This window comes from Pongo pygmaeus, chromosome 14 (assembly GCF_028885625.2).
Source record: "Pongo pygmaeus isolate AG05252 chromosome 14, NHGRI_mPonPyg2-v2.0_pri, whole genome shotgun sequence".
Classification (NCBI taxonomy): domain Eukaryota; kingdom Metazoa; phylum Chordata; class Mammalia; order Primates; family Hominidae; genus Pongo; species Pongo pygmaeus.
In genome coordinates this window covers 101,577,768-101,599,167 of record NC_072387.2, presented here as the reverse complement: position 1 = coordinate 101,599,167, position 21,400 = coordinate 101,577,768, and the positions used below count along the sequence as shown (strand labels likewise).

At 36.0% G+C, this 21,400-nt stretch overlaps 1 protein-coding gene across 4 annotated transcripts in view; it reads right to left on the bottom strand.

Annotated features, from left to right (window-relative positions):
• Positions 1–21,400, bottom strand: part of GPC5 (glypican 5) — a 1,461,148-nt gene that overhangs the window by 1,081,202 nt on the left and 358,546 nt on the right. For all 4 annotated transcript variants that reach the window (XM_063651046.1, XM_054446639.2, XM_063651047.1 and 1 more), the window contains exon 5: positions 15,427–15,552. In XM_063651046.1, the coding sequence (XP_063507116.1) occupies positions 15,427–15,552 (126 nt within the window). The remainder of the gene's footprint in view (positions 1–15,426; positions 15,553–21,400) is intronic.

Below are 21,400 nucleotides of genomic sequence, written 5' to 3'. Positions count from 1 at the left end.
TTTTTATTTGCTCTTATTTTATTTGACAATGTGTGCTTGTATTTTATTTGAAATGCCCTGGCATTTCAATTGTTCCGAGGTAAGATATCATATCTTTCTGTATTTTGTAAAAACATAAGATGATTCTATTGTAATATTTTTATGAATCATTATATTTTTAATTTTTTCCTTTTTCAGAAAACAACTAAAAGGACTTGGTAAAAAAATTACAGAAGCACATAGAAATATAATCAATCAACTTTTCCTCCTACACATGTCCTTTAACCCTCCTCTTCTTCTGTAGCATTTTCATATCACTAGCTGTAAGGCTGCCTCCTTCTTTATAAAAATCAAAATTATATTCTTTATTTTAATCTGCCATAACCATTTAATTATTTCCTTGTTAATGGAGATTTTGGTTGTTCTACCTTGTGCTAGCATAAAATATGTGCAATTCATGCTCTTTTGTTTACATGGATGAAATAGATGATTCAAAGGTCATGTGTATTTGCAATATTGATACATGTTGCCCAGTTACCCTTCAAAGACTCAAGAATAGCTTCCCCTCTATTGGGATGTTGAAATACCTTTTTCTCTACATGCTGGTCAATGCTATGAATTATCAAATTTAATGATCTTTGCAAATATAAGTGAAAAAATAGTTATTTGATTTGTATTTATTTGATTTTTAACATTGAGGGTGAGAATTTTCTTTGTTTAAAAGTCACTGATATGTTCTGTAAACTATCTATTCATGCACTTTGCCTAATTTTCTATCAGCTTTTTGGCATTTTCCTAATTCATTTGAGGAAGTATTCGTTCATTTAGTGGCAGGGTGATCTTTTGTGAGAAAAGTTGTATATGCTTTATTCTCGGTGTGGTTATGTGTTTGTAGTTTCTTTATTGTATGCATTTCTCTGCAAAGAAGATTTATATTTTCCAGATAACACAAACATGACAGACTTTCATTCACTATGAATAATAACTTTTTATTCTTTAGAGGTATATTTCTGGTTTTGTTCTCTTTTTTATTCTCCCTCTCGTATACCACACAAAAATTGGCCAATTTGAAATAAGATGTTTGTTTTCCCTCAAAATTTATATTCACAATTACCCTCCATAAAGTATCCAAATTATATAAATCTTTGCTTGTGTGAAATAAGAAATATGTGTATACACACACACACACACACACACACACACACAATCTCCCCAGTCTTTGAACTGGAGCTCCTAAAACGGCGAATGGGATAATTTTCAGTTCTAATATTTGGTCTTTGACCCCATTTCCTGACACAGTGTCTAAGACCTTTGTAATTTCCTGAGTGATAGGAACAAGCATCTAACACATTCCTCCTAAATCGTCTGGAGTTTCCTGGGTGATAGGAGCATCTTTTTTTCTAATAAGGTAATTCCTGATGGCCTCTTGGATGGGGGCTAGTCACCAGAAAAACCAAACCATGATTAGAAGCTTGGAATTTTCAGGTTGACTTTCCATTCTCCACAGAGGAGAGGGGCTGGGAATGGAGTTAATCAGTTGATGATGAATTAATACTCAATGAGTGATTGATCATGTCTACATGATGAAGCCGGAATAAAAATCCCAAAAGTAGGGTGCTCTGAGAGCTTCCAGGTTGCTGAACATATGAAAGTGCTGGGAGGATGGCATGCCCAGAGAGGACTTGCAAGCTTCACATTCCTTCTTCCATTTCTTGCCCAGTGTATTTATTCCCTTTGGCTGTTCATGAATTGCATCCTTTATAATAAAAGAGTAAACACAGGCAAAGTGTTTCTCTGAGTCCTGTGAGCCATTCTAGCAAATAATAAAACCCAAGAAGGGACTCATGAGAATCTCCAATGTGTAGCCAAGTCATATGGAAGTTGTGCATAATCTGGGGACCTACTACTTGTGACTGGCATCTAAGGTGGGGAGCATCTTGTGGGACTAAGCCCTTAACATGTGAAGTCTGTGGTAACTCAGGTTAGTGTGGTAATTCAGTTGAATTATACGACATACAGTTGGTGTTCAAAGAGAACTGGACAATTGCTTGGTGTGGGAGAAATTCCCACACTTCTGGTCACAGAAGTGTTCTGTGTTGAGTGTGAATACAGAGGAAAACAGATTCCCCCTACCCGCATCCCAGGTGGAAGCCACCAATGACTTCTCAAAGCACATAGAATAAAATCCAAGCTTCTTCCCGGGCTTATTTGACCTGACACTTGCCCAAGCTACAGTCTCATTCCAGACAATCCTCCAGCATCATCTGCATCACCCTGAGCCACACATGCTGATTTCCCTTCTGTTCCTTAGACACATGAAGCATGGTATTCTCTCTATTTGGAAAATTCAGATCTTTCCACATATTCAGCCTAAATGTGATTTCCCTAGAGAAGGTTTTCCTGGATACTCAATCTAACATGCCCTTAACCCAAGTTCTGTGGCATTAGCTTCATGAGAGCACAGGCTTGCCATCTCATTCCTCACCTAAAATACTACCTGTGATAATTAATTTTATATGGCAACTTGGCTAAGCTGTAGTACCCAGTGGGTTTGGTCAAGTAGCAGTCTACACGTTGCTGTGAATGTATTTTTTAGATGTTATTAATATTTAAACCAGTAGACTTGGAGTAAAGCATCTTAGCCTCCATAATGTTGGTGGTCCTCATTCAATCAATTGAAAGCCTTAGGAGATACTAAGGTCCCCAGAAGAGGATGGAATTCTACTTTCACACCACCTTTGGACTCAAGACTGCAACTTCTGGGAGGTTCCTTGCAGAATTTCCAGCCTAGTAGCATTCCCTGTAGATTTTGGACTTACCAGTCCCCATGATCACATAAGCCAATTCCTTAAAATAAGTTGCTTTCAGAGAGAGAAAGAGAGAGAGAAAGATTGGTTTTGTTTTTGTTTTCTGGACGGCAATGACTAATACACTACTACATGCAGTCACATAGTAAGCCCTCTGGCTGCAGGTGTGATGTTTATGCTGTGGCTCTCTCTACCCTACAGAGCATGAGTACTTACCTCTGTAGAACTGTATTCTAATTTGAGATGCATGATTTCATATAAAATGGCAATGACTCAATTCCAAACCAATGTACCACACATGTTTTAGTAAATAGCAATACTTGTTATATTTAAATATACATTGCTTGTTATAAACATGATATTTTTATTTGGTACTAAATAATTTAACCATATTTATTCTAAACTGTTGTTGATTTAATGATCTAATATAACTAAAAAGGTCTAGATTCTCTCTAGAATAATCCAAAAATGAACAATATTTCACACATATAATTATACTTTTCATTTTTCTGAATATTTCATTTCTTCATGACTACTCTGAAATAAGAAAATATTTTTATTTCTTTATTTTCCTGAAGAAGTAGATGCATGCGAATTATTTTTGTGTGTGTGTTTAGACAAGCTACTTTCAGAGTTTGATCTTTAATCAGTTTTATACATAATTGTAGCCACAAAAAAAATTAATCATGTAAGCCAAAATGCGGCATTAATGTAAAAATAATTTCAAATCAAATTTTGTAGAAGTTTTTTCAATAATATCTAACAAATTTCCTTTATTTGATTTGAAAAATACATCAGAAAAGAAGGATTTGGATGATTGGCCAATAAAATGTGCTATCTGATGAGCTATTCTTATAAATTCAATTAGACTACACTACAGTCTATTTGAAGAAAAATATATTATGAATAGGTGACTGTTCTTTTTCAATCTCCCTTCTAGCATTTTACTTTAAAATATAAATCATTCAACAATGAATTTGTATGCTATGATATGGAAACACTGGAACTAGACTAATAAACAATATTTTCCATTTTTGCAGTTTAGGAAACTTACATCCATTTTACTGAAAAGGGAATAGCTTTTCAGGTGTAACCTCAATATGAAAACGAAGGATGAATAAGAAACTGCTCTGGCTAAAGTAAGAACAGGCGTCCTGGAGCCCTTGAAGACTGCTGCTGTTTTGCAATTACACAATCTGGAAGTCACAAGTCTATAGAACTGTGATGAAATCTGTACTCCCAAAGAGATAACAACTTCTGTGCCAAACAGATGGGAAAAGGTCCTTTAGGTTTCCACTTCAGTGAACTTTTATCTCGCTATCTTTTATCTTTTTATCTTCCTCTATTCAACCTCTGGACCCATGTAACAAGTTAAAAATAGTATCCTCGTACTGTGTTGGCATGGCAAGAAACTGAGTAGACACATGGGAAAAGCGGATGTTTAACCTCATTTTTTCCTAGGGATTCTGTTTAAAATACCTATTTCCTTTGGGAACTCAGTGGATAAAGGGAGATGACTAGAATTGTAGCAGCGTTGAAATTGCCGTGTCACCCAAAACAATCTGTTGTGTGATATACTGAAATTTAGCCTGGCTTCAGAAATTTATTTCCAATCAACTGATAGTTCATTAAGATCAGCTGTAAGACTAACCAGTGAGTGACTGTTCCCAAACCACTGGTTAGAAATAAGCATTTTACTTTTATCTCTATAGTGCTTTATCTTTGTATCTTAACTTTCAGTTCTCCCTTGAAAACACTGACATAGTGCATGGGTTCAAGTGACTATCACTCTCCAGTTTGGAGTATCTGATGATCTGCCTATTAAGATATAATTTCTCAGTTTTCAGATCCAACAAAATAACCATTTAAAGTATTAATAAGGGAATATCTCCTACTCCCAAACCCAAATCCCGAATACTAATTTTTATTAACTCATAAAAGAACCTTTACTAGAGGCCACTAAACCCAGAGCACTTCACTCAAGAATGCATATGCCTTTGTCTTACAAATGGAAGTCTTCTAATCCAAGACAGAACCCATCCAATGAAGAGAAAATGTCAATACAATAGTTTCATTTCCACTGAAGTAAATGAGCATATTTTATTTAACAATAACATGATTGAACAGTTATTGACTGTTTACTATGTTATATCTAGGATTCTAAACTGTTCATGTGAATAACTCATTTAATTTTCAAATATTAGGTAGGTATTACTTTCACCTACTTTTCTCTTTTTTGAGATAAAGTCTCTCTCTGTCACCCAGGCTGGAGCGCGGTGGTGCAGTCTAGGCTCACTGCAACCTCCACCTCCCGGGTTCAAGCAATTTTCCTGCCTCAGCCACAGTAGCTGAGATTACAGGCATGTGCCACCACACCCAGTTAATTTTGTATTTTTAGTAGAGACGGGGTTTCACCATGTTGGTCAGGCTGGTCTCGAACTCCTGACCTCATGTTCTGCCCACCTCGGCCTCCCAAAGTGCTGGGATTACAGGCATGAGCCACTGCGCCCGGCCTTATCCACATTTTAAAGATAAGAAAAGTGATGCACTTAGAGACTAATGAATATGTCTTAATTCACATCACTGGTAAGTGGTTAAGCTTTATTGACAACCTTAGTAGCATGGCTCCTGAACCTGTTCCTAACCACTGAGCCTTATTGGCTTTATGAATGAATGGTTGCATTATAATGAATGAGAGAAGGCTTCTAATACTAAATAGTCACGACATGCCCATGAAGCTGAAATGAAAGAGAATAGTGAGAAGGAGAAAACATAATCTGAAAGTTTGTACACAAATGAAAGTAATGCAGTGTAGAGGCCACTCAACTCAGAGCATTTCACAAAGGAATGCATTTGCTCCCACTCGCTTTCTTGCTTCCAAGTCTGCTGATTAAAATTCCATCCAACTTGAAAGATTTTGTAAACTATTCCCACTTGTAAATATTTGTTCTGTGTTCTTCTCTTCTATATCCTAATCTACATGAGAGATGGACTTATGTCTATTTTGTCCATCACTGTGTCCCTAGCATCTAGAACAGTGTTTGTGAAAGAGTAGACAGTGACAAAGTTATTTTTATTGTTACTATATTTTTGTATTTATGTATTATAGGATTTTAAGTGAATACAAATATACAGAAAATAGAGTATAACACTCCATTCCCATCAAACAGCTTCAATGATTACTCACTCAGAAAACTTCACTTCAAATATAATATGACCTTCTTTCTCCCACTCACTGAATTATTTTAAAGTATTCTCAGTCATTATCTCATCTCATCCATATTTTAAAGAATTTATTTTAATTGAATGAAAACCCATATCACATATTACCTCTTTCGTTAAATACTGTTGAATCCTCTCACCAAAACAGAATTTTCCCCTATTTGAAAGTCTGTGGGATTGTACACTTCTTTTATTTCAAAATCTGTTTTGCTGTGAACGTGTTTTGTGAATATGTTTTCTACCAGTTTTAGATTCCAAGTCCCTTAAAGATTCGGAAAATATCTCATATACCTTTGCATTCCATTCAAGGTCTATTGCAGTATCTTGAATTTGGAAACTAGTTTTCTGTCTTCTCTGCACCACTTCCAGGTACATGGAAAAGGATGCTAAAATAGTACTCTTTCTGTTTCCATTTCAGCTGAGAACAAGGGACAATAGATGGCATATACCCCTCACTTTCAGTGAGGTGCTAGACATGAAAAGCAGATGACTGAAACCTTGTTTTCAGTCCCACAGTTTGACATCCACCTTAATTGAATAAAAGGATTGAAGTTGAAGGGACCAAAGCAGAGAACTTGTTTGAAGAAAGCTGATTGAACTGCTATAGCATTCCCTCATTCATTGGTCCTAGGTGAGAGAAGTGTTGAAGGATCCTTGGAGCTGAAAGGACTAAAAGGGCTGGTAGTTGGCCTACGCCTAAGCAAATGGAAGGCAGCCCATTCTTGTAGCAGAAGTTGGCTGTCTAGTGGCAGAGTAAAGAGAGGCAGCTGCATTAGGTGTAGGCTGTACTTCCACCGAAAGTAGAAAAGAGAGGGAAGGTTTCTATGGGTTAGAATAGATGATGTGGGAGAAAACGAACCCACCAAAAGATCTCAGCAGAAAGAGGCCAAAACATTACCATCACATGGAAAAATAGAGGGGGGAGACATTGTCTTAAGACACAAAAGCCCTAGGGCATCAGCTGTTAATACCTGCCAGGCTAGAAAGCATCAATGAGATATCATAGAATTACCAGTCACAAAGAATGTTTTCTTCTCTCACCCCTTCTTTCTCACTTTTGATCCGTCATCTCCCCAGCTCCAAACCTCCCAACTACAAGCACAGGGGAGTTAGAAACATTGTTTGAAGGACGAGGAGAGTGCAAGGTTGGCACACGAACCTGAAACGGTTCACATACACACCCCACTAGGGACTCTTAGACTGAAGCAGAACCTAACTGGAGGAGGGGAAAAACGAAGAGTAAGAGAATTTCACACGTTTGATTACTAGGTTGGACTGGACATTTTCATTACTGAATTTACACTGTTTATGGAACTAACCCATAATGAAAGAGCCTTCAGGCACTAATAGTGAGCAAAAAAGTTCTGACAGCTGGCCATGATTTTATTCTGGTGACAAAGTAAAAATAGCATTCCTAGAGGATTTAATGTTTCTACTCAGACCTTTCTGAGTCTGGCTTTCTGAATGTAATGATTACACACGCTTAACAAGAGAAAACTGATTATCAAGCCAATACGTCATTAAAGAGAGATACGGAAGACCTGTCTCAGCTCAGAAGATGAGATACCACGCAATTATTGCCGCATTCATAGAGCATTTTTAGAAAAGACCAAAATGTGTATATTGACCTGAGAATGATGAATATTTTCCTAGGCTTTAACAGTAGTTAGGAATGTCAGGACTTGGAGCCAAGTTGATAAAATGTGAATGTCCTTGCAAACATCTCCTGTATTACAGTTGGCCCTCTGGATCCACCAGTTCCAGATCAAGGACTCAACTGTGTTCAAGGATTCAACCAACTGCGAATCAAAAATATTTAAAGAAAAAAATATATAAAAATAAAAAACAATACCAAGTTTTAAAAAACAGTATAACAACTATTTACACAGCAGTTACAGTGTATTAGGTACTATATTTAGTCTAGAGATGATTTAAAGTAAACAGGAGGATGTGCATAGGTTATATGCAAATACTACCCCATTTTATAGCTGGGACTTGAGCATCCTTGAGTTCTGGTCCTGAGAGAGGTCCTGGACACAATTCCCCATGGATACCAAGGGGCGACTATATTTGTTATAGACCCAAACCATGAGACAACTACTTAGGGACTATCACTGAAATAAAAATTACCTAACAAGAAAGCGTAATAGAGGAAGGCAGGGAGAGTCAGACTGTGGCATAGGGATATTACACAGCCAAGAATCCTGCAAATTTATTTTCTGTTGATTTCAAACCATTGTATTTGTCTAATTGAACCTAGAATGTGTAATATGCAATGTGATGAATTCTGTAGTCCCTTATATCTGAAACTGCACTTTTTATTTTTGTCACAAATGAGCAGAAATGTTTCAGTTCTTCCCTTAATGAAGATTGCAAACTCAGACTTTTGACCTTGGGCGGGTCTTTGCACGTGGATCTACCCCTCATCCCAGTGCCTCATCTTTTTGATAGGAACAATCTCACCCAACACGTCTCTAACCCAAAACATTTCAGATTCATGGAGTTCTTTAGATTCCCATTTCACAAAAATGTCCATGAAAGTGCATACCATGAGATGTACATGGTCTTAAAGTTGTCCGGAAAAAAAAAAAAAATCAGCATCTGGAGTCAGCATAGATTGTAACTTGTATGACTCATCTCCCTTCATCTAATCTTCCTTTCAGGCGTCAACTTCACTTTGGACTCACATATTACCCATCAGAGCGTTATCACCAAGTACAAAGTCCCAAATCTTAGTTCTCACTAATGCTTACAAAAATGTCATTCCCTCAGAGTCTTGTTATTTTCAAAGAATTACTCATTGATGTTCAATGATATTAATCATTCTTAGACTCTTAGATAATACAGGAGCTCTATTCCAAAAGAAACTGCAATAGAGAAGAATAAAGAAGATGTGTGACATATAAATGCAAAAAAAAAAAGTATTATAGGTATCACAGTGCATTTAGGGGTTAAAATGAAACACAAATGAGGGGATTCATACCCCTAAGATTCAAGACGAAAGTGAGAGTTTGGCAAAGCTGCATATACAGTTGCATGGAGAAAATGATTTAATTGAAAATTATTCAGTTAATTGTGGGCATTTCAAGCTCCATGGTAGATTGCTGAAGTGAAGAAGAAGTCTTCAAATCACACTTTTTAAGCAACCTCCAATTCTGAACCAAATATGATAGGCTATAGATATGACAATGATAATTATCAGGAAGGTATAGACAAAGGATATGAGAAACTGATTGGATAGGTAGAATTTGCCAGGAAAAAAAAAAAAGAAATAGAAAACAAACTGGTGTTTAAGTCATAAAGAACATACTGCCTTTGCACAAGAAACACAGGAAAAGCAGCCAGTTGTTACATTAATAAAATTCAGAAATTCAGACAATCCTAAGACCTGATTGTTTTTAAAATGAAGTTCAAAACTTTTGGAAACTAGGACAGATGTTAAATAGGAAAAATATAATTGAATGCTGTAAGGTCAGGAAGAAAAAAGAAAGATTGAAATTGAAGTGGCTTTCCAGCTAGATAATGGGTAAAAGAAAAAAAAATTGAGGTTAACAAAATTATGGTCAGGAAAACTGTCATTGCCTGGGTAGAAAGAAAAGTGAGAATTGGTAGAGTACAAACTCTCAGAGATTTATACAGTTTTCTATTTTATCTGATTTTAAAAACTCATGCACAACCAGTTGAGGAAAAGGGTCAGCTTATCATAAGAGCTAGAAAAGAGAAAACTGGATTATGAAAGAAGCATTCAGGAACATTAACTTAAGATGAAGTAGAAATAATGTGGCACATTAATTTTACCAGGGTGCTATGATATTGCAAAATATATATTTGGTCTTCTTCCCTGTTTCTTGGCATTTGCTAAAATGCTTGGAATCTCCAAAGTGCTTTTTGTATGCTAAAGTTGACTGACACTTCAGAAAGACAGAAGCATGATTAGAGGGTTGGGACTTTCAGGCCCTCCCACCAACCTCCAGGGAGGGGAGAGGGGCTGAAGGTCAAGTTGATCACCAATGGCCAATTGCAAAATTAATCATGTCTCCATAATGAAGTCTCCATAAAAATTCAAGAGGACAAGGTTGAAAGAGCTTCTGGATAGCTGAACACAAAGAAGTTCTTGGAGGGCAGCTGCCCAGAGAGGACACGGAAGCTCCTCACCCCTTGTCCCATACTTTGCCCTAGGCATCTCTTCATCTGTATCCTTTGTAATATCATTGATTAAAAAAATGGTAAACATAAGTGTTTCTCTGAATTCCATGAGCTGCTCCATCAGATTCATTGAACCCAAAGAGGGGGTTGTAGAAACCCCAACTTGAAGCCAGTTGTTCAGAAGTTCTGGAGGCTGGGACTTGGAACTGGTCTCAGAAAGGCAGGGCAGTCTTGGGGACTGAGCTCCCAGCCTGTGGGATCTCCAGGTAGATAGTGTTGGAATTGAACTGGAGGACACTCATCTGGTTTTGGATGCTTGGTGTGTGGTGAAAAAAAAAAACCCACACTTTTGGTCACAGAAGTTCCGTGTTGATGATTGTTGCGGTGGTATAAAAGCAGAGGAAAAACATGGTTTGAGAGTTCTCTTCAAAAAGGTACTTAACAGATACTGGCTAGTTTAAGAGTCACTGTGGAGGTCAATTCCTGGAGACTGAGGGACAGTTACAGGATTATCTGTTAATCAAAAGGGAAAAGGAAGTCCTGGTAATTAAGGAGCTGTCACCTGAACTTCAGTGCCCAGAAAGAAAAGAATGAATCATCAAACAATCAATTTGCAATCACAGAGAACTGAGAACAAAGACTAACATGCCTTTTAGAGAACAATGTTGTTTTGTAATGAAGAGACAGGAAGGGGAGATAAAAGAGACTATAAGAGATACAGACTACATGGATTTCAATAATATTTTCTTCTTGAATCAGAAATTGTTTGAACTGTTGACCTCAGTGTTGCAGTAGAGTATATGATATGAATACAGTCTTCAAAATCATTTGAGTTAAATAGATTTTGTTTCAAAAATCAAACTCTTTTTATACTACAGATATTTGAGACATTTTCATCTACAATCACAAAGGAATTCCACCTCTTTTGATCAGCACATAGGTGATTTCACACAGTTTTACAGGACTGTCATGATATTAAAATAGTCTGTATGGCTCTCCTAGTCTTTGAAGCAGAATGTCTGTGCACATAAATAATCATATCAATCACCTCTTTAAAAATGCCTGCAGGAGAAGAAATCTTGCCAAAATAATTGCTTCACTCTTATAATGAAGAATAGACTTAATCTTGGCCATCAATTTAACCTATTGATGTGTTTGGCTTAATTCCTCTAGAATGAACCTGATGGGTATTATAACCTCCCATAAAAAAGGAAAACACTCTAGCGTCCCCAAATGTAGTATACATTCACTTGTTGTCCATTTCCTCAAAACCGAATGGCATTACTTACTTCAACTAACTGCAGGTCTCTGAAATGAATCTCACATATGAGGATTGCTTAGAGCTTTTCACCACAGATCACTGCTATACTTCATTTTTTCTCAAGGAGAAAGTGGTTAATAATTTCAGATTGTAACAGTGATCAGGACTTGACTTTATTTAGAAACTCTCCTAGATAAATTCAGCAGTTCAATATTGAAGCCTATGTATTAATGCTTTGACAAAACTATATCACAAAATTACTAGGAAAATCTGAATTAGTAGAAATTAAATGTATAAATAGCACTTTTTACAACGTTAATTTTTACTTTTTTTTGAGAATTGAAAACATAAAAAACAATAATGGCCCATAATTCTTGTATCACTTTAACACCTGTTTTCATTTAAAATAAATATGTACAATACAAATTAAAAAATAAAAGACCTCCCTGCCCCCTAGTACTTTGTCCTAAATTTACGCACATTAACAATTTTCTTGTAACTTTCCAGAAATACTCTATGCAGAACCAATATTAATATCTATTTTATTTTTTTGAAATCTGCTGGTAAAATATGTCCTATCCTGTTTCTAGTTAATTTTGTTTAATTATTTGACATCATTTCACAGTAGCAGATATAAATATGTATCAATTTGACTGCTGTGTAACATTTCATACCATAATCAATCAACGAGAATTGATGGATACTTACATTTTACCATTGAGTTGGCATTGAGAAAAAAAAAAAAATCTCATTCTAAATTTACATCAAGGGGATGGAACTGGAGGCCATTATGTTGAGTGAAATAAGCTAGGCACAGAAAGATAAACTTCACATATTCTCAATCATTTGTGGGAGTTAAAAATTAAAACAATTGAATTCTTGGAGATGGAGAGTAGAAGGATGGTTACCAGAGGCTGGGTAGAGTAGTGGGAAGAGGGTAATGGGGATAATTAATAGGTACAAAAATACAGTTAGACAGAATGAGTAAAATCTGGTATTGGATAGCACAACAGGATGACTACAGTCAACAATAATTTATTGTACATTTTAAAGTAACTAAAAGTATAATTGGAATGCTTATAACATAAAGAAATGATAAGTGCTTGAGTAGATAGGTACCTCATTTACCCTGATGTGATTATTACACATTGCATGCCTGTATCAAAATATCACATGTACCCCATATACACCTGCTATGTACACATAAAAATTAAAAATGAAAAAAATAATTGACTGAGTCATGACTAAAATTAAAATTTTAAGTTAATTTTTTAAGTCAAAAGACACAGAATTTTCTCATCGTCAAATAGAAAAGAGATAGAGTCCAATCAACTTACTTGGGGCATTAAAAGTGAAGTATTGGGGGAATTAAATAATGCTTCTGAAACCCTCAGTTCACGGCAACAGAATAATCAGGGCTGAAACATGCTCATTTTGGAAGTAGCCTTAGATGTGGTAGGAGTATGTGAGGCTCATCTGCTGGCACTGAGGACCAAAGGGCACAGGAATAGGTTAGGGACCCATGAGACAGAAATGGAAGAGAAAAATGTGCTCAAGAAGGGGAAAATGTCCATTAAGGTGATGAGATTGGAAGAATTATTTGAAGATAGTTAAAGACACAGCGAAGCTTGTTCACAAAAGACTGGAGTCTCTATGCACTTGGAAGTAGCTAATAGACAGGAGTCTGTGGTGGTACAGGAAAGGGAAGGCATTAGCTGGAAGCAAATGAGAATACTAAGAATCACGTACTTCGCTGATCAGAAATGTGGACGGTTTTCATGGAGAGTCCTTGCTAACTCTGTGCTTTTTCAAATTCATAAACCATGAATGAGGTCTTTAAAAATATATTATGTAGAATAAAATATATTCATTGAGCTGAAAATACTGTCACTCTAAAAGGTTTCCCCAAATCATTGATTTCTCCAACGGTATTTCCCATTACACAAACCCCAGACCAACTGGTCAAGAGAGGAATGGGATAAATTCAAATTAAGGTTCTTGCAGCTGTAGATTCAGATAATATAATACAACATAATGTCATGTAGTATATTAAATATATTTATATGATATAATAATTTTTATTAATCACTCTGGGTTTCTCATTAGTCTTTGTAGAAATATACAAAAAGTTCAATTCCAGTTTGAACAGTTTGAAAAAATACTATGTCAAAGTAGAATTTAATTACTAGATCTAAGAAGCAGAAATGTTGACATGAATACACTAAGAACTCAAAGTACAAGAATGCTATCACTTCTCTCAGTAAAAGCAATAAAGAAATATTTGCAAAGTTCTTACATTGCAACATCCAAGGTGCATGATGAAAAAAGAGCACGAGTCATATCAGCCAATTATTTTATTTAAATTTAAATACAGATTTTGTCTTCAATTTTTTTCTGTGAAGTCTAAGTCTGAGATATTCAGATATTCAGGATATTAAGAAAATAATCACTTAATATTTCAGGAATGTAGCTTTTAACTACAATGAAAATGATCACCCAGAAATATATAAGTGGCTTTGTTATATAAATTTCTATTAAAATTGATTATACTATATGTTTATCATAGCAAAGTTAATTTGCTAAATAATGTTTTAAATGAACTCATCACTTTTGTGGTAAGTAAACCACCTATCTGCATATAGGGTAGGTTTATTTGTAAGTCATTGTATTAGTCCATTTTCATAGTACTATGAAGAAATACCCAAGACTGGGTGATTTATAAAGGAAAGAAGTTTAATTGACTCATAGTTCAGCATGGCTAGAGAGGCCTCAGGAAACTTATAATCATGGCATAAGGGGAAGCAAATACGTCCTCCTTCACATGGCAGCAGCAAAGAGAAGTATATGTGCACAGCAAAGGGGAAGTCCCTTATAAAACCATCAGATCTCGGGAGAATTAACTCACTATCCCAAGTACAGGATGGGGGAAACCATCTCTATGATTAAATTATCTCCTACCAGGTCCCTCCCAGGTCACCTGGGGATTATGGGAACCACAATTCGAGATGAGACTTGAGTGGGGACACAGCCAAACTATATCTGTCAGAAAGCTTAACACCCTATCTTTCATTTTGGAGACCGCTCAAAAATATATTTTAACACATTCAAATCCAAAGTATACTTTTTAATGGATTCAAATCCAAAACGTAAAATATATAAATAAAAAATATATATTTTATAGTTTAACAGATTCAGATCTAAAAGCAAAACCTCATTATCCTACATTCTGTAATAACCACTAGTATTGGCAAATCTAGAGACTTTTCCCCAACCAGTTTAATTGCCCACAGAGGGAGAATTTATGACTTTCTCAAGCTCAGGAGATTGCTTGAAAGTACAATCAGTTATAGGAAATAAAGGAAAAGAAACTGTCAAAGAAATTCTAGATAGGGAGGAAAAAAAGTGAACATGGAATTTCACTTCTAAGTTTGAGAATAATTGACAACATACCAATGAACAATGCCTCAAACAGATATATATATAAAAGTGCCCCCACTATTACATAGTCTCTCTCTCTTTCTCAATCTCTCTCTCTCTCTTTCTTGCATGCTGTCTTTCTATCAGACCATTGTAGGATGGACACATGAACATTGTTAGGACACATACCCATATACCAATGAATCTTTTAATAGGTATTCACATTTCACTGAATTTCCTCACTTTCTAATACTCATGAATTTAAACTAAAAAGAAATACAATATTTGGTAAACAACAGACAGACTGGATAAAAAATAAATGGTGTTTAATTCAAAAGTAGGATTGTTGGTAAGTCATAGATAGGTAAAAGAGAAGACTTTCAAAATACCACAGGATGCTGTTATAGTTTTAAGATACTTAAAAGGATCAGGTTTTGTTGTTCTTTTCTTTGTTTTTTAACAAACTAAAGATAAGTATTTAATGTAGACTGTAAACTGTGTGACAAAGTTAAGACTGAATTAATCCCTTTAAGATTCAGAAAAAGAAAGCAAGGATGATGTAACCAGTAGGTTTTCACAGACCACATAAAATACCTTTTTGCTATATCTTCTCCATTCCAGCAGGGAAGTCCATCTGCAGCAGCTAATTCATTAGCACAAAGCTGATCAGCTAGACCTCCATAGAATGACCTGTACAGTCGAAGGCTGTTGATAAATTCTCTAAACGAAAGAAGAAAGAAAACAATTAAAACCAAACATCCACAATAAAGGCCATCAAAAATGATATATATTGTTATACATAATGTTTAGGATATAATTTTTATATTGTTATGCATAATGTTTAGAATATAATTTTTTAAATTTTCTCTATTTGTTTTCGTATATTTTAAATACTTTTCTAACCACCAAGATGAAAATACGTTATCTTTTTTTTCAAAAAAAAGCTAGTATTTGAGTTTATTCTTGGAATAAAAGGGTTCACTGGGTATGAATCTTGTATAACTTCACATCCAAGAAGTTGGGAATAGTATATACTGATGCATACAGACAGACATCACTTCATTTAGCCTCCCTGAAAGTCCTCACTACCTGCTATCATCTAAGCCACCATCAGAGTACTCATAATTTTCTTTTCCCTATGGAAAATGTCAGAGACTTACAACATGCCAAGTGATTGCTTACTGATGAAAAGTGTAGTAGGTTATTTTCCTATCTGGGTCTTCTTGGTATCTAAGAACAGAAAGTAATGTCTTTACTAAATATGACCCAAAACCCAGACACGTAAGATATTTCAGAAGCATGAAAATAAAAGTTATTGGAAGGAATAATATTTAATACATTAACTAAGATTTTTTCCTCCCACACTACTTTCCTTCCCCATATCAATTATGGGAGGAAAAATTCAACAACAAGCAGGTTTTTTGTTTTGTTTTAATTTAGAAAGCAAAAACTTTTCAGTTTTAAAACCAAGGCTTTGGAGGACCAAGAACTTGAGTTTTAACATTTCAAAAGGCCAAGTCCTAAAGGCCTTCATTATGATTTTTTTGACGTAAGCAATTGTTTTGGAAAAAGAAACGAAAAGCCCTAGGCTGATCATAGGAGATGCTCTCTAGACCAGAAGGAAGGGGCAGAAGAAGGAAATGTTGGAAGGAAAGTAAACTTTAGAAATTCATGGAATACGCAGTTAAAATGTAGCAATTATGAAATGTCATCCCTCATTAAAACTAAAAATATAATGTGTTTAAAAATGAGATCAAAGAAGACAGGTGATTCTAAATTATACCTGGAGTAACTAATTTTTTAAAAATTAAATCTCATTTTGTCAGCTCTGTTACTCAAGTTCATTAATTTTTAGTTCTCTCTCCTATTATTTTTTGTTTGTTTGTTTTAGAGATGATATCTTGCTATGCTGCCCAGGCCGGACACAAACGTATTGGTTTTTAAATAACTATTTGTGAATATTGCTGGAGTTGATTTGTAAAAAAGATAAGTATTACTTTCAAATATGTAACATCAAAACTCATAGAGAAAATCAGAAGTTTTTAGTGTAAGTATTTGGTGAGTATTTAAACCAGTTTTTAGCAAAGCTGAACCAGATAAGTGATAAAGTGGTTGCAAGAAGCATGATTCTGACTTAACTGTAACTTAGATTGATTACAACAAAGGCTTTATTTTCATGATAGCACAGTAATTATATTATAGATTTACTACTTTAAGTCAGTTTCCTTTGCCAGAAAATAAGTCCCTCAAAGATGGCTATATCTCTACTAATTGGAATGCATGAACAAACGTCAATTTATATGTTGCAGCTACTGAAACATAATTGAGGAAGCAGACTAATTCTTTTTTAGAAAGGTGGGGTTTAATGAATGGCAGGATGTGTGACTCCTGTCCTAAATTTTATTCACTATAAATGATCACTTGTTTGGAATCAAAGAGTCTTCTAGCAATGAAGAGACCAGGCCCAAATTGATGGAATGTTGAGACTTTTAAATTGATGATGTAAAATTGAAAATATTTTTATGGACCCTAATTCAGTCTTGGTGGATAGCACCAGGTTCATTTCTCCCTTCAAAATCAATAGATCCTCATAGAGAAAGCTTTATGTCTTTCTTTTCCAGTCCTCTTTCCCACGGCTATACCGCCATTGCCTTAGTCCAAGCCTTTATCATCTTTCTCTGGACGTACTACACTAAGATTACATCCCTCCAATCTCTTCCCATTCTCAATGACAGTCACTTTCTAAAATTCAAATTTGATATTCCAGAGATTATGTTACTCACTTAAAGTCCTTCAAAGGCTTCTCTACAGCATTTTATCCAAGTTTCTTGGAAAGATGTGCAAGGTATCTTCTCACTTCAATTTGAACAACAACCCAAACCATACTTTAGGGTCCCACAAAAGGGTGGTTGTGTTTCCCAAACACACAGTCATACCTTTGCCTATATTTATTCTGAAAGGATTGTAACCTAGAAGATTTCCAGTCATTCTATGAACCATCATCTATAAATTATTGGTCAAAAAGTAATAAACACTATTGAGTACTAAGTTTTTTATTGGTACTAAGGATTCACAGGTAAGCAAGAGAGCCCCTGCCTTCTAAGAACACACATTTTGGGGAAAACCTACAACGATAATACAGTGTTAATAGTGCTAAATTTTAGTGCACAGAGGAATCAGAAGATATTTACAAAACAAGGCAGTATTTCAGTGTTCCATGCAAAACAAACAAGCAAACCAAACAAAAAGCCAGGATGAGTAAAGGTAAGAGGAAAGAAAATATGGATAGTTTGCAGTTTCATTAGTGGGGACTGTGCTTATGGGAATGAATTATGGTAAAATGGTAAGAAGAAACCATTTTATCATCAGTCTTATTGCTCATCATAAGACGTTTCTGTTTTATTGAAAAGGCAGTTGGAACCATTAAGTTTTCCAGCAAGCAGGTGTCATCATCATCATAGCAGCAACTTGGGAGTAGAAAAGCAGTGAGGTCACTTAGGTGGCTATAACCTGAGCAGGAGAAACCCTGAGGATGTGAGGAGCCTGTCAGTGAACAGAAAAACAAGTGAAAGATTTGTAAGACATTAGGAATCCAGAATTGACAGGTTAAAGTAAGAGTGTTAAGATAACACACACAATTTCTAATTGTGTTTTCCCCCTGCTCATGTGAGGGGATGGTCATGTCATTCCCTGAGATAAGAAATAAAGGAAGGGAAATCTCACCTTCTCAGTGTCCCACACTATATTTATGGTCATCGTTATCTCGCTCAATATTTTCATCTTTCCAAGGCACACATCACTTTCTAGCCACTTACGTAATATACGGATTAATCAGGACTTATTGTTTCTTAACTGTCTCCATGCTCTAGAATAAAATATTCAGGAAGGCAGAAATTTTGTTGTTTGCTTGTTTTGTTCACTGCCATAAATCATAGAGCAGTGGTGTTACATACAGTAGCCCCAATAAATAGTCATCAAATTAATAAATGAATGAAGTCTAAGGAATTAATGCTTTCATTCTCAACATGTTCAGTTTGAGATTTCTTTGGAATGTCTAGATAGAGAAATCAAACAGAATGCTACTTTCAAACTTACTAGGTGTAAATCTCATCTGGGGATTTTACCAAAATGCAGATTCAGATTCAGTAGTTCCAGGGCAGGGCTCAAGACTCTACATTTCAAAGCAGCACTCAGGTGATGTTGATGCTACTGGTTCAAGAACTATGCATATCATGGAAGTTTGCTGTTAAAGATGTGACCTTGGAAGTTAGTGGACTGGACATGTGATGTGAGACCCACCACCCATACGGGTAGTGACTAAAATAATGGACATGGAGAAAATCTTTCAGGAAAATAATATGCCATAATAAAAAGCCAAAAAGAGCTGAAAGTGGAGAGAGCAAAGGAAGAAAACTTCAAAGTTAAAGCACTATGAAAACTAAAGAATGAGTGAATTTGAAGGTAGATGCTTCACAGTATAAAATGCCATCCTGAGAGGTTAAATAAAATACTGAAAGTGTCCTTCATATGTGGTGACCATAATTATTATGTACTAAATTGTATCACCTCCTGCCACCGCCAAAAAAATTTCTTATGTTGAAATCCTAACTGTATTTGGAGACAGGGCCTTTAAAGAAATAATCAGGGGCCAGGCGTGGTGGCTCACGCCTATAATCCCAGCACTTTGAGAGGCTGAGGCAGGAGGATTGCTTCAGCCTCGAAGTTGGAGACCAACCTGGACAACATAGTGAGACCCTGTCTATACATACATACATATATACATACATACATACACACACACACAAAATAAAATTTTAAAAATTAAAAAAATTAGAATTAAATGAGTTCATATGGGTAGATGCTAATCCAATATGATTGGTATCCTTATAAGAAGAGGAAGAGACACCAGGGACACACAGGCACAGAGAAAAGGCCACATGAAAACACCGGGTGAAGGTAGCCATCTGCAAGCCAAGGAGAGGAGCCTCTGCAGAAACCAAACCTGCCGACACTTTATCTTGAACCTTTCAACCCCAGAACTATTGAGGAAATTCATTTGTGTTGTTTAAGCCACCCAGTCTGTGGTATTTTGTTATGACAGCCCTAGCAAACCCATATAGGAATTAAAACACTTGAAGTAAAGTAATGAACTTCACATTTGCTGTACAATGAGCATTAGAAAGAGTATGGGAAACCATAAGTAGAGATTCCAAAAAAGAAAAATTAAAGATTTGTTCTTATGTATGCTCGTTTCAATGTGGAAGACAGTTGAAAATATTCGGGTATAAAAAAAAGGAGATAAGCGTTTGTGGTAATGAGCTTGTTTCTGGAGAGTCTAATTATCTACCTTCTGGGCACACAGGCGCTTGGAAGTTGGCTTCGGTCATCGGACTTGTTTGGGGTTTGAAAAAATGTAGGCAGAATTTATGTATGCTCCTTCTAGGCTGAAGCTTTAAGAACTAACGAGGTTTTGCCAGCTTCTGTTTCCCTCTAGCACGATGACTGGCAATGTTTCAGAGGAAGGCTGCCCTGTCATTCTGGGTCCTAAAGCCCAGGCAACTTAAGCAGTAATGGCTGCTGATCTGAAATGGCACAGGTTCTAAACAGAAACGCAATGTTATCATTCTCAACCAATGGTATGTTGGGGTAGTTTGCTATCACATCATAACTTAGTCTCTCTCGGTTGATACAATGCTAGGAAAAGAAAATTAGTAATTCATTAATCAGAAATTCTGCGAAAGAGAGAGAGAGGAAAGGCCACTGAAGACAGAATGGTTAGCTTTGAATTTTCTGAGGCTAAAATAAGGGAAGAAAGTCTGTATTATTATTAAGATGGGTTTGGGTTTGAAAAGACAGAAATTTGGGGGGAGATCCTACTTTGGAACACTATATTCTGTGTTTGGCAGAGTTTAGGCGGCAGGAATCAAGAGAAGTGTTGCAAAATGCAGTTGCACTGATAAATAGTAGAACTAGGGATCTACAGTAGGTATATTAAACAAAAATAATTGAGATGGTGGTAAAGGAGGGGAATGAAACACTAGTAGGCATAGTGAACTGGTCAAAAAGACTTACTGGCCAGGTGCAACAGCTCACGCCTGTAATCCCAGCACTTTGGGAGGCCGAGGTGGGAGAATCACCTAAGGTCGGGAGTTCGAGACCAGCCTGACCAACATGGAGAAACCTCGTCTTTACTAAAAATACAAAATTAGCCAGGCGTGGTGGCGCATGCCTGTAATCCCAGCTACTCGGGAGGCTGAGGCCGGGAGGCAGAGGTTGCGTTGAGCCAAGATCGCGCCACTGCACTCCAGCCTGGGCAGCAAGAGCGAAACTCCATCTCAAAAAAAATAAAGACTTACCTACTACCACAGAGCAAATTAATGTTGGCCCTATTATCAGAATTCAAATCTCAGTTGCCAGCTCAATGCTCAAGCTAGCACACGACTACTTTTCCAGTTTTACATGAAATATTTCAATGAACAAAATACTATATTCTTAGAAAGATTCTAAATTTAAGTTGTTGGGAGAGTGACTGCATCCATGCAATTATTTCTCTACTGTTATGAGAATA